At 49.9% G+C, this 14,653-nt stretch overlaps 1 protein-coding gene across 2 annotated transcripts in view; it reads right to left on the minus strand.

Moving 5' to 3' along the window:
- Positions 1-14,653, minus strand: part of HSD17B14 (hydroxysteroid 17-beta dehydrogenase 14) — a 22,718-nt gene continuing 8,065 nt past the window's right edge. For both annotated transcript variants that reach the window (XM_025269470.3, XM_025269471.3), the window contains 4 exons: positions 1,100-1,204; positions 658-725; positions 461-557; positions 1-370 (listed from right to left, as the gene is read on the minus strand). In XM_025269470.3, the coding sequence (XP_025125255.3) occupies positions 197-370; positions 461-557; positions 658-725; positions 1,100-1,204 (444 nt within the window). In that variant the 3' untranslated portion in view covers positions 1-196. The remainder of the gene's footprint in view (positions 371-460; positions 558-657; positions 726-1,099; positions 1,205-14,653) is intronic.

Consider the following 14,653-nt stretch of genomic DNA (forward strand, 5'->3'; position numbering starts at 1 on the left):
TCCTGGTTGCAAAGTGCTTTTATGGGAAACTGTGGGGTGGTTTGGCACATTGGTGAGTGGTCTGAATGTCTACAGTCAGGGCTGGGGTGGGTGGAGTGCTGCACCAGAGAGGCAGAGGGTGGAAACTGGAATTTGGGAGACAGAGTTTGGGGTGGGAGAACCCTCATCAGGGAGGCCCAGGTGGAAATGTGGGAGATCAGGAAGGGGCGGTGGGGGCCTCCACCGGGGCGGCCTGGCCTGCCTTGCGCCCATACCCCAGCTCCGCACCCCCGGTCACGAGCAGCTCAGTCCCCGTGCAGAAGGTGGCTTCGGAGGCCAAGAACACAGCAGCAGCCGCCACCTCAGCTGGCTGGCCCATGCGGCCCAGGGGCTGGGGAGAGACAAGGGGGAAAGGAGAGTTAGGAGGAGCCCCCACCTGACCTCCACGCCCACACCACCTCCACCCGGGCCCCACTCCTACCTGGGCCAGAGTGCCCTCTCGGATTGTAGCAGTGGGGTCAGGTGTTGAGGCCGCCAGCTCTTCCCACAGAGGGGTCCAGATGTTTCCAGGGGAGATGCTGGGGTGGGGGAGCAGAGGGGGTCAGGGAAGTCCAATGCACACACCGCCCCTTGGGCTCGCTCCCTCAAGAGGCTCTCAACCCACGTGAAGCTGCTCACCAGTTGACACGGACGCCATACTGACTCTCATCCAGGGCCAAGGCTTTGGTCATTGCTGTCACTGCCCCCTGCAGAAGACGGGGCATGGAGAAAGTTCAGAGGAAATGAGGCTCCTTCTGCCGTTTCCTCCCGTCCCTGAAGGAGGGCATGGCAACCCACTCCAGTATTCTTGCTTGGAGGATCCCATGGACAGAGGAGTCTGGTGGGCTATTGTCTACGGGGTCCCAAAGAGTCGGACACGACTGAGCACATGACCTGGCACGCATGCACCCAACCAGGGGGCGTCAAGTAGGGGCATTGCAAGAGGGAAGTCACACTCTCTCTGCAGGTTGCATCCGGCTGCACCAGGCTCTGTTTCCTGGAAGGCCAGGTGGCCATGCCTCAGGCCATACCTCAGGGCTGAGACACCTGGAGGAAGGGGCAGGGTATCTCGGCGGTGTACCTTGGTGGCCACGTAGGGAACGGCTTGGGACTGGCCAATTGCCCCGACCAGGCTGGAGATGTTGATGACATTTCCCCGGCTCTTGCGCAGGTGAGGGAGGGCGAGCTGGGGAGACAGAGAGCGGAGTAAGCCGCCCAAGCCCCTGGATCTCCCCCCAGCCCCGTTGAAATGCCTCCTGGCCATCTCCCTGATGTGCTCACAAGCGGATCTGGGTGCCTTGTACAGACAGCAGCCAGGGCTCCAGGGCACCTTCTGTGGTTTGACCCATGGTCTCTGAGTATCAGCCCTTGAGGAGTCTGTCTTTGTCTGAAAGGAATTTTTCTTTCTTTCCTTTTCTTTTTTTGGCTGCACTGTGCCTTCGTTGCTGCAGGTAGGCTTTCTCTAGCTGAGGAGAGTGGGGGCTACTCTCTACTCTCTACAGAGCTTCTCTTGTGGTGCACGGGTTTAGTTGCCCCAAGGCATGTGGGATCTTCCTGGACCAGTGTTCAAATGTGTGTCTCCTGCATTGGCAAGCAGATTCTAAACCACTGGACTACCAGGGAAGTCCTGGGAAGGATCCTTCTGTCTCTTTGACTGCCTGCCTCTCTCTCTCTCTGCCTCTGTCTGTCTCTGCCTCCCCCTTCTGTGTCCCTGACCCCCTCTCTCAGGGTCCCTGTGCCTCTCTCTCTAGCTCTTTGTATATTACTCAAACTCCTGTTCATTACAAGATAGGAAAATGAAAGATAGACCAAGATGGCTGCATATGTTACAAAAAAAAAAAAAAAATGGGAGGAATCCCTTTTATACATGAAGGGGAAGATAAGTTTCTCTGAATTTCAGGGAAAACTCTGGTCCAAACGTGACATGGCAGACCTTCATGAAATGAACTCCCTACTCTGCCAGCCCTGCAATCCCCTGGCCACCCGGAGGTCCCTAAACTAACTCTCAACTCTCTCTCCCTTTCCTTTTCTCTTCACTCCAGTCTGTCTCTCTGCTCCTCAGTCTCGCATGACCTTGAGTAAATTCCAATTCTATCCCTCCCCTTGCTTGCCTTGGGCAAGGCCCATTCCTATCGCTAAAGATTGATTAATGGGTACAAGGTGGCTCCCCCAAGGGATACTCAGAATGGGAAGCTAATCTAGTTCCCTCTCTGGATCACCCCACCAGCTCTTGCAGACCTCCACTCCCTCACAAAACAGCCTCTGCCCCATCCTCAGTGCTGTATCTTCAGATATTGCCCCAAGTGTTCCAACATCAGGGCCTTTGCACTTGCTATTCTCACTGCCTGGAATGATTTTCCTGATATAGCATGTGACTTACTCCTAGGGTGACCAACTCTCCCCAGTTTGTCCAGGAGTGAAGGGTTTCTGAGGACACAGGACATTCAGTTCAGGGCTGAAAGGGGATAGTCCTATCCCCTCAGCAACTTTAGTGCAAATGTTACCTCCTCAGTGAGGTTTCCCTGACCATTCTATTTAAAACATCATATTTTTTTTAAAGGATGGCTAGGTGTCCAGCTCTGTAAGAATCTGGCTTTTTAATCCCAAGTGGCCATCCACACATACATTCAACATGCTGTGACTTTCTTTTTTGGCAGCACCTCAGATCTTAGTTCCCTGACCAGGGATTGAACCCACACCCCTACAGAGGAAGCATGGAGTCTTAACCATTGCACCACCAGGGAAGTCCCTACCATTCTATTTAAAACTGCAACCTGCCTATCCCTGGGTCCCCAGCCATTTAACTCCCTCCTCTCCCCTATCCTGGCAAGGTGAGGTCCGTGGGGGCTGAGCCAGGCTTATTTACCACCTCATCTCAGCACTGGGCACACAGCTAGTGTTCAATAAATATTTGTCCTGCACTCCTGTGGCCCCTCTCCAACCCTCACACGCACTCCTCCCCAATCCCTCCCCACATGCTGGCTCCTCTCCCACCCCTCCCGCCAAGGTCACCTATGCCTGTGTGTGGCTACATCAAGGACCTGCTAGTCTCTAATCAGCCTGGCCTCTGCGCCTCCCTCCCTTGGACAACCCGACCTAAGAGAGCCTGGCTCACTCAGCAGACACACTGTAGCCTCACCCTGGCCTGACTCCATTTCTCCTAAATGTTGGGGTTCCTGGGCCCGCTTCTTGCCTTCCCTGCTCTGCCATGGGAGGCCCACGTACCTGGGTTTCCATGGGCACCTCCTAAGTCTCCCTCGGAGCCAGCCCCCTTGTGGAGCTCCTGATCTGCCACCTGCGGGCATTTCCATCTCTGTGTCTCAAGGGCAAAACTTAAGTGTTGGGTCCTCCCAAACCTGCTCCCATTCCTGGCCCCCAGTCTCTGACGTGGGGTCCACTCCCACTCAAGCCTCTCAAATCAGAGTCTCAGAAGATGTGTGTGGGGGGGCTTCAGGAGACTCCCCCTTGGGTCCTCAACTGACCCATCACCAAAGTGCTCTTAAATCTCTACAATTCCCTAGCTCACTAATTCATTCAACCAACATATCATGAGGACCTACTGTGTGCCGGGTAACGGGGTAAAAGCTGGGGATACTGCAGGAAACAAGCCTGGGGGAGATTTCTGCCCTCATGGAGCTCAAGTTGCATGGGGAGGCAGCCAGAAGCAAATGCAAGTGCACTGTGGAATGTTCTAGAGTGTGTTTGGGCTTCCCAGGTGGCTCAGTGGTAAAGAATCTGCCTTCCAAAGCAGAAGACTTGGGTTCGATCCCTGGGTTCAGAAGATCCCCTGGAGAAGGAAATGGCAACCCACTCCAGTATTCTTGCCTGGGAAATCCCATGGACAGAGGAGCCTGGTGGGCTACAGTCCATGGGGTTGCAAAGAGCTGGACACAATTTAGCGACTAAACAACAGATAAAGAGTGTGACTGGGGACACGGAACCAGAAGGAGAGCAGGATAAGGGAGAATGGGAGTGTTGGGCTGGGTGCAGTTTCAAACAGGGTGCCCGAGTGAAGGCTTTGGGAAAGTGCGTGTATGCTCAGTCATTTCAGTCATGTACAACTCTTTGAGACCCCATGGACTGTAAGCCTTCAGTCGCCTCTGTCCATGGGATTCTCCAGGCAAGAATCCTGGAGTGGGTTGCCATTCCCTTCTCCAGGGAATCTTCCTGACTCAGGGATCGAACCTGTGCCCCCTGCAGTGGAAGCACAGAGTTCTAATCACTGGATGGCCAGGGAAATCCCAGATTTGAGCATTTTGAGTCCAGGCATGAGCTGTGGGCATCTCTTAGAGAAAACTAGGCCAGGCAGCAAGAACACAGGGTGCAGAGGCCCTGAGGCAGGATCAGGTAGGGCATATTTGGCAGCAATGAGACCATGCCAGGCAGCAGGAACACGGAGTGCAGAGGCCCTGAAGCAAGACCAGGTGTGGTGTGTTTGGCAACAAGAAGGGCATTGTGGAGGGAAGTGAGATCAGAGGAGGGATAGGGATCAGATTCGTGAGGCCTTGAAATGCAAGTGCGCAAATGCAACCGTCTCCTGATGTCAGTTCCTACCAGACACTGCCCTCTGATTTCTTCCTCATACAAGAGCTAGAGTGGTCTGTTAGTAGTAACGATCTTAGTATTCATGGGCTAACAGCATCTTCCCGGCTGGCACTAGCAGTAAACAACTTGCCTGCCAATGCAGGAGTCGCAAGAGACATGGATTCGATCCCTGGGTCGGGAAGATCCCCTGGAGGAGGGGCCTGGCAACCCACTCCAGTATTCTTGCCTGGAGAGTCCCCATGGACAGAGGAGTCTGCTGGGCTACAGTCCATAGGGTCACAAAGAGTTGGACAGGACTGAAATGATGTAGTATACACATCACCTTCTTGCTCAAATGCTTTCGATGCCTCCCTGCTGCTCTTGAGGTGAAGACCAGATGCCTCAGGGATTTCCCTGGCGGCTCAGTGGTTAAGTCTCCACGCTTCCAAATGCAGGAGGTGCAGGTTCTATCCCTGGTCAAGAAACTAAGATCCCACATGCCACTCAGCATGGCTGAAAAATTAGAAAAAAAAAAAAAGACCAGATGCCTCAACAGGGCCCTCCAGGCCCCGTGTATGTGCCCCTCAACCCCTTTGTGCACCAACCCCTTCCCTCAGCCTTGGGTCCTCAACAGACCAAGGCACTCTTGAATCTCTATGATTGCCTTGCTCATTAATTCATTCAACCAAAATTTCATGAGGACCTACTATGTGCCAGGTAACGGGGTAAAAGCTGGGGACACTGCAGGAAACAAGACTGGGAGAGACTTCTGCCCTCATGGAGCTCAAGTTGCATGGGGAGGCAGCCAGAAGCAAATGCAAGTGCACTGTGGAATGTTCTAGAGTGTGTTTGGGCTTCCCAGGTGGCTCAGTGGTAAAGAATCTGCCTTCCAAAGCAGAAGACTTGGGTTCGATCCCTGGGTTCAGAAGATCCCCTGGAGAAGGAAATGGCAACCCACTCCAGTATTCTTGCCTGGGAAATCCCATGGACAGAGGAGCCTGGTGGGCTACAGTCCATGGGGTTGCAAAGAGCTGGACACAATTTAGCGACTAAACAACAGATAAAGAGTGTGACTGGGGACACGGAACCAGAAGGAGAGCAGGATAAGGGAGAATGGGAGTGTTGGGCTGGGTGCAGTTTCAAACAGGGTGCCCGAGTGAAGGCTTTGGGAAAGTGCGTGTATGCTCAGTCATTTCAGTCGTGTACAACTCTTTGAGACCCCATGGACTGTAAGCCTTCAGTCGCCTCTGTCCATGGGATTCTCCAGGCAAGAATCCTGGAGTGGATTGCCATTCCCTTCTCCAGGGAATCTTCCTGACTCAGGGATCGAACCTGTGCCCCCTGCAGTGGAAGCACAGAGTTCTAATCACTGGATGGCCAGGGAAATCCCAGATTTGAGCATTTTGAGTCCAGGCATGAGCTGTGGGCATCTCTTAGAGAAAACTAGGCCAGGCAGCAAGAACACAGGGTGCAGAGGCCCTGAGGCAGGATCAGGTAGGGCATATTTGGCAGCAATGAGACCATGCCAGGCAGCAGGAACACGGAGTGCAGAGGCCCTGAAGCAAGACCAGGTGTGGTGTGTTTGGCAACAAGAAGGGCATTGTGGAGGGAAGTGAGATCAGAGGAGGGATAGGGATCAGATTCGTGAGGCCTTGAAATGCAAGTGCGCAAATGCAACCGCCTCCTGATGTCAGTTCCTACCAGACACTGCCCTCTGATTTCTTCCTCATACAAGAGCCAGAGTGGTCTGTTAGTAGTAACGATCTTAGTATTCATGGGCTAACAGCATCTTCCCGGCTGGCACTAGCAGTAAACAACTTGCCTGCCAATGCAGGAGTCGCAAGAGACATGGATTCGATCCCTGGGTCGGGAAGATCCCCTGGAGGAGGGGCCTGGCAACCCACTCCAGTATTCTTGCCTGGAGAGTCCCCATGGACAGAGGAGTCTGCTGGGCTACAGTCCATAGGGTCACAAAGAGTTGGACAGGACTGAAACGATGTAGTATGCACATCACCTTCTTGCTCAAATGCTTTCGATGCCTCCCTGCTGCTCTTGAGGTGAAGACCAGATGCCTCAGGGATTTCCCTGGCGGCTCAGTGGTTAAGTCTCCACGCTTCCAAATGCAGGAGGTGCAGGTTCTATCCCTGGTCAAGAAACTAAGATCCCACATGCCACTCAGCATGGCTGAAAAATTAAAAAAAAAAAAAAGACCAGATGCCTCAACAGGGCCCTCCAGGCCCCGTGTATGTGCCCCTCAACCCCTTTGTGCACCAACCCCTTCCCTCAGCCTTGGGTCCTCAACAGACCAAGGCACTCTTGAATCTCTATGATTGCCTTGCTCATTAATTCATTCAACCAAAATTTCATGAGGACCTACTATGTGCCAGGTAACGGGGTAAAAGCTGGGGACACTGCAGGAAACAAGACTGGGAGAAACTTCTGCCCTCATGGAGCTCAAGTTGCATGGGGAGGCAGCCAGAAGCAAATGCAAGTGCACTGTGGAATGTTCTAGAGTGTGTTTGGGCTCCTAATTCTCTCTCAGGGCCAGGCCTCTGCATAGCCTATTCCCTTCCAGGAATGTCTGCACCTCTGTGTACCTCCATTAAGGACCCACTGGACTCTTAACGGCCTGACTGCCTCCCCTTCAGACACCAATCTCCCCCACCTCTCCCCGAGTTAACATCTCTCATCTTTCATTTCCTCCAGGAAGCCTACCATGACTTCCAGAACACACTCACTCATATAAACTCATCTCTTGTTTATTTGGTAACACTTGGCTGCCCTGTGACTATAAACTCCACAAGGGCAAAGACCACATGGTTCACCCCGCAGCACCTACAAATGCTTGCTCAGTCTTTCATGAGTAAATAGATAAATGAACAGATGGGTCTCTAAGATCCAATCCAGCTCTGAGTGCTTACGATGGACACGCCAGTGCTCAAACACCTTCCGTGAACACCCTCCTGACAAGATTCTCTTTCCTTAACTATATAAATATCCCAACCTCCTCTGGCGTTTTCTCTAACCTGGGGAATGGCTAACTTCACATCAGAATTCACCAGGGAGGTCAAAGACCCAGAGATTCTGACTCAGGAGGCCTGGGCTGGGGTCCCAAGAATCAATATTTATAGAGCTTACAAGGAGGCGCTTCCCTGGTGGTCCAGTGGCTAAGACTCCAAGCTCCTAATGCAGGGGGCATGGGTTCGATTCCTGGTCAGGGAGCTAGATCCCTCGTGCCACAACTAAGACTCAGCACTGCCAAATAAACAGGTAAATATTTTTTAAAATAAATAAAGGGCTTGCAAGGGATGCTGGTGGTGATGATGATGATGGTGATGAAGATGATGGTGATGAAGGTAATAATGATGATGGTGGGAGTATGATGGCAATGATGATGAAGATGGTCATGATAATGATGGTAAATGATGGTGGTGGTGATGGAAGTGATGGTGATTAAAACGATGGTGATGGTGAAGGTGGCCATCATGGTGACGATGGCTATGATGAGGTTAATGATGATGATGACGGCAATGGCAGTCATGGCGGTGATGGTTATGATGACGGTGGTGGCAAGGGCAGCGACTTATGCATGTTGACAAAGTTCTTTGCAATAGGCACTAGGATAGAGGCAAGAACAAGCAGACAAAAGTCTCTGCCCTCTGAAAAACCAGAGGCAACAGGCAGACTTTGGAGCTTGGTGTGAACAAATCAACTGTTATTAATAATAAGACATTTGGGGACAACTAGGTGAAAATCCCATGGACGGAGGAGCCTGGTGGGCTGCAGTCCATGGGGTCGTGAAGAGTTGGACATGACTGAGGGACTTCACTTTCACTTTTCACTTTCATGCATTGGAGAAGGAAATGGCAACCCACTCCAGTGTTCTTGCCTGGAGAATCCCAGGGACGGGGGAGCCTGGTGGGCTGCCATCTATGGGGTCACACAGAGTCGGACACGACTGAAGTGACTGAGCAGCAGCAGGTGAATTTAAATAGGGCTTAGGCATTAAATGGTATTAAGAAATTACTGTTCATTTTCTTAGGAGATCTAATAGTAATTTGGTCATGTAAAAAAATCTTAATTTTAATTTTTAACATGAAGTCAAAGTTTTCATTTGACTTCATTATTCTTTTTTTTTTTTTTTTTGCCACCCCAAGCCACTTGTGGGAGTTTTAGTTCCCTGACCAGGGATTGAACCTGGGCTCTTGTCAGTGAAAGCACTGAGTCCTAACCACTGCACCACCAGGGAATTCCCTAAATGTATTTTTAAATTAAAACAGCATTTGGCTGTTCTTTGCCTCTTGGGAGTGGAGGGTAACTCTTGGGTTCATGTTTCTCCATGACTCCCAGAGTGTCCCCAGGGAGTGGCCCCCACTTGCCCTGGTGATGCCCTTCACTGGCTCCCTGACAACTACTGCCCAGGCTGAAGACAGCGATTCACGGGATGGCTTTCCATCCACCCTGCCCTTCAATCCCCACCTAGGCTCTGCTTATGGGGGAACCCCAGCTAACACAGGTGTGGCCACGAAACTGTGATGACAAGAATTCTAAAAATCTGAATAAGAAAGTTTCAAGATTAGCTAAGACCATGGTATCAATGTTAGTCTTACTGTGATTTCGTAGAAGAATGTTCTTTTGATTTTAGGAAATACCCTCCAAAACACTATGGGTAAAGAGACATCATACATATACGTGCGGGCTCAGTTATGTCTTTGCGACCCCATGGACTGTAGCTCACCAGGCTCTTCTGTCCATGGAATTCTGCAGGCAAGACTACTGGAGTAAGATACCATTTCCTTCAGGGAATCTTCCCAACCCAGAGATCGAACCCGAGTCTCTTGTAGCTCCTGCATTGGCAAGTCAGTTCTTTAACACTTGCCCCACATGGGAAGCCCTCAAAATAGATCGCAACTTATTCCTAAATACAGAGATAGAAGGATATAGCAAATATGATTTTTTTAAAAAAAGTGTTAACAACGGGGAGTCTGGATATACAGGAATTCTCTGTACTATCCGGGAAATATTCTGTAAGTCTTAAGTTATGTCAAAATAAAAATAAGTAAATGTTCTAATCCATTGGTAGTATTCATGAAGTTCTTACTAATGAAATTATATGATGTCCGGGTACGGGATGGTAGAAGGCAATGGATACAACAAGCTTAACAAAATGTTTCTAATATAATTGGACTTCCTTGAAGATCAGTGGTTAAGACTTCTTGGTCAGGAAGTTTCACATGTCACACAACGTGGCCAAAAATAAATAAAATACATTTGCCTTGGAAAATATTTATAATTGCTAAAGGCAAATGGAGATGGAGAATTTCTCGGTCTTAAAATCCACCTGGGTGGTTTCTGCCCCAGGGCCTTTGCTACTCTTTGGGCAGCAAAACGTCCTACTTCTCTACTTCCTTCACTTCCATTCAAAGTTCAGCTCAAGCGTTAACCTTTCCCTTCTACTCCTCCCAGGCTTCATTTGCCCAATGTGTATATCAGAGACTGCAGACTGAGTAGCCACAAGAAACAGATGGAGCAAGGTTCACAATAACAACGACACCTTGCAGAGAGTGAACTGGGTGCCAGGCATGTTCTAAGGGCTTTGTGGGTATTTAATTTAATCATATTCAATTCTCAGGACAACCATGTGAATTAGCTAATGCTATTCAGCTTCAGCAATACGTGAACCATGAACTTCCAGCTGTTCAAGCTGGTTTTAGAAAACGCAGAGGAACCAGAGATCAAATTGCCAACATCTGCTGGATCATTGAACAAGCAAGAGAGTTCCAGAAAAACATCTATTTCTGCTTTATTGACTATGCCAAAGCCTTTGACTGTGTGGACCACAATAAACTGTGGAAAATTCTGAGATGGGAATACCAGACCACCTGACCTGCCTCTTGAGAAACCTGTATGCAGGTCAGGAAGCAACAGTTAGAACTGGACATGGAACAACAGACTGGTTCCAAATAGGAAAAGGAGTACGTCAAGGCTGTATATTGTCACCCTGCTTATTTAACTTATATGCAGAGTACATCATGAGAAACGCTGGGCTGGAAGAAGCACAAGCTGGAGTCAAGATTGCCAGGAGAAATATCAATAACCTCAGATATGCAGATGACACCACCCTTATGGCAGAAAGTGAAGAGGAACTAAAAAGCCTCTTGATGAAAGTGGAAGAGGTGAGTGAAAAAGTTGGCTTAAAGCTCAACATTCAGAAAATGAAGATCATGGCATCCAGTCCCATCACTTCATGGGAAATAGATGGGGAAACAGTGAAAACAATGTCAGACTTTCTTTTTTGGGGCTCCAAAATCACTGCAGATGGTGACTGCTGCCATGAAATTAAAAGACACTTACTCCTTGGAAGGAAAGTTATGACCAACCTAGATAGCATATTCAAAAGCAGAGACATTACTTTGCCAACAAAGGTCCGTCTAGTCAAGGCTATGGTTTTTCCTGTGGTCATGTATGGATGTGAGAGTTGGACTGTGAAGAAAGCTGAGCACTGAAGAACTGATGCTTTCGAACTGTGGTGTTGGAGACTCTTGAGAGTCCCTTGGACTGCAAGGAGATCCAACCAGTCCATCCTAAAGGAGATCAGTCCTGGGTGTTCTTTGGAAGGAATGATGCTAAAGCTGAAACTCCAGAACTTTGGCCACCTGATGCTAAGAGTTGACTCATTGGAAAAGACTCTGATGCTGGGAGGGATTGGGGGTAGGAGGAGAAGGGGACGACAGAGGATGAGATGGCTGGATGGCATCACCAACTCAATGGATGTGAATTTGAGTGAACTCCGGGAGTTGGTGATGGACAGGGAGGCCTGTCGTGCTGTGATTCATGGGGTCACAAAGAGTTGGACACGACTGAGCAACTGAACTGAACTGATTCAGCTTCCTACTACAGATGAGAAAACCTAGATGCAGAGAGACTGAGTAACTTGCCCAATGTTATAAGCAAGAAGTGACAGAGAACCCAGGCAGCTGGATGCCAGATCTAGACCCTCCGCGGTCTCCGCACCAGCCGTTCACAGGTAAGAGTCACAGGAAGGAGACCCAGGAGGGAGAGCTTGGGGCTGGGAGAGCCAGGCCGCGTCTGGCAGACTGTCTCCTTCCCCGTGGGTCCAGCTGCCAAATTTCCAGGAGAAACCAGAAAACTGGTTGTTTATGAGAAATTTCTCTCTCTCCCTTTTAAAAATGCTGATAGCTAATGAGGGAGGGAGAGAAAGAAAAAAAATATATAGGGCTTCCCTGGTGGGGCTCAGTGATAAAGAATCTACCTGCCAATGCAGAAGACACAGGTTCAATCCCTGGTCCGGGAAGATCCCCCATACTGTGGAGCAATTAAGCCTTCATGCTGCAAATACTGAAGCAGGAGGAACCTAGAGCCCGTGCTCAGCACCAGGAGAAGCCACTGCAGTGAGAGGCCCCGCTCACAACAACTACAGAGTAGTCCCCACTCTCTACCACTAGACAAAAGCCTGAGCACAGCCAAAAAATTTTTAATTAAATTAAAAAAATGTATATATATATGCACACACATATCCTTTATGGGCTGTGGTTTATGACTGTCTTACTGTACAGAGGTGCTAATCTTCCTCTTTTTATTATTATTATTATTATTATGCCATGCCCCACAGCTTTCAGGGTCTTAGTTCCCAGACCGAGGATTAACCCCAGACCCTCGACAATGAAATCACAGAGTCCTAACCACTGGACTGTCAGGGAATTCTGGCTGTGCTTAGTCACTCAGTCATGTCCAACTCTGTGACCCCATGGACTGTAGCCTGACAGGCTCCTCTGTCCATGGGGATTCTTCAAGCAGGAATACTGGAGTGGGTTGCCATGCCCTCCTTCAGGGAATCTTTCCAACCCAGGGATCGAACCCAGGTCTCCTGCGTTGCAGGCAGATTCTTTACTGGTCTGAACCACCAGGGAAGCCCATGCATACTGGAGCGGGTAGCCTATCCCTTCTCCAGGGGATCTTCCTGACCCAGGAATCAAACCAGTGTCTCCTGCATTTCAGGCAGATTCTTCACCAGCTGAGCTAGGCACCAGTCTTAGAAGCTGAACAGAAACTGGGGACAGGAGCCAAGGCTGACTGGTTGAGCAACAAATTATCCAGTTTCCCTTGGGACATTTCACCTGGATCTCCGACAAGATCTGGGTAGCACTTGAGCATCCCCACACAGGTGACCCCTGGCCCACAGAGTGGGCCTCTGCCCTCTGATTATATTGTGTTTTTTTTAATATTTACTTATTTGGCTATGCCGGGTCTTAGTTGCATCACATGGGATATTTTTTAGTTGGGGCCTGTGGGATCTAGATCCCTGATGAAGGATGGAATGTGGGCCACCTATATTGGAGGTGTGGAGTCAGCCCCTGGACCCCCAGGGAAGTTCCAGTTTATAGGGTTTTTTTGTTTGTTTGTTTGTTTTTCTGAGCTCCTTTAGCCTTGGGCTAGCGGGCTCCAAACTGATGTCTTCAAACCTCAACCCCTGCTCTAGATGCAGGGCTCCCACGTGGGAATCCGGTTAGCATCTCTCATTCAACAGTCCCCCAGGCCGTGTAATTCTCCCCTGGCTTTCCCAGGGCAGTGGATGGCCACACACTTCTGCCAGTTTCTGGGGATGGGGGTGAGGGAAACAAATGAATCAGAAACAAACTCCACCGCCCCTTTCTTTGGCAAATCTGCCCCCACATCTAGTCTACTATAAGGAAATCTTTACAATCCACCATGACAATGCATACAGAATCGGACCGTTTCTCACCAAATCCACCAGACTAGTGGCCTCCAACATCACCTCCTCCAGCCTGGACCACCCCATCAGCACCTGTTCACTGGCTTTGCGGCCTCTGCCCTTGCGCCCCACTCTGTTCCCCACGCGGCTGCCAAATGGCACAATATCCCACTTACAGCAGTTCGAGTTCCTCTGCTCTGAATACTCTATGGCTCCTGGCTCAGTTCAGTTCAGTCACTCAGTCGTGTCTGACTCTTTGCCACCCCATGGACTGCAGCATGCCACGCTTCCCTGTCCATCACCAACTCCTGGAGCTTGCTCAGACTCCTTTCCATCGAGTCGGTGATGTCATCCAACCATCTCATCCTCTGTCATCCCCTTCTCCTCCTGCCTTCAATCTTTCCCAGCATCAGGGTCTTTTCCAGTGAGTCAGTTCTTCGCATCAGGTGGCCATCAGGTACTGGAGCTTCAGCTTCAGCATCAGTCCTTCCGGTGAATATTCAGGATTGATTTCCTTTAGGACTGACTGGTTTGATCTCCTTGCAGTCCAAGGGACTCTCAAGAGTCTTCTCCAACACCACAGTTCAAAAGCATCAATTCTCTGGTGCTCAGCTTTCTTTATGGTCCACCTCTCACATCCATACATGACTACTGGAAAAACCATAGCTTTGACTGTATGGACCTTTGTCGGCAAAGCAATGTCTCTGCTTTTTAATATGCTGTCTAGGTTGGTCACAGCTTTTCTTCCAAGGAGCAAGCGTCTTTTAATTTCATGGCTGCAGTCACCATCTGCAATGATTTTGGAGCCCAAGAAAATAAATGGCTCCTGGCTCAGTCAGCGTCAAAGCCAAGTCCTCTCTGGGGTTTCCCAAGCCCCAGCATGATCTGCCATCAGCTTATGTCCTCTCCCTGCTTCGCCTGTGTTGTCAAGCTCCCTTCTCACTGTAGATTTCCACCCCAGGGCCTTTGCACTGGCTGTTCCTCTGCTAGATTGCAATTGCTCACACACCTCCTTGGGGGCTTGACTCAAATGTCACCTCTTAGAGAAGCCTTCTGACTACATACCCTGTCTAAAAGAGCACACACATACACACACACAAACAGAAAACAAACAAAAACCTTATCCGGTAAAGATTATACTGAATTGTTTACAGATGAAATACGGTATCTGAGATTTACTTCCCTAGAGGTTCAGACGGTAAAAAATCTGCCTGTACGGCAAGAGATCTGGGTTCCGTTCTTGGGTTGGGAAGATTCCCTGGAAAAGGAAATGGCAATCCACTCCAGTATTCTTGCCTGGAGAATTCTATAGACAAAGGAGCCTGGCGGGCTACAGTCCATAGGGTTGCAAAGAGTCAGACACAACCGAGCCACTAA

Source organism: Bubalus bubalis, chromosome 18 (assembly GCF_019923935.1).
Source record: "Bubalus bubalis isolate 160015118507 breed Murrah chromosome 18, NDDB_SH_1, whole genome shotgun sequence".
In the NCBI taxonomy this organism is placed as follows: domain Eukaryota; kingdom Metazoa; phylum Chordata; class Mammalia; order Artiodactyla; family Bovidae; genus Bubalus; species Bubalus bubalis.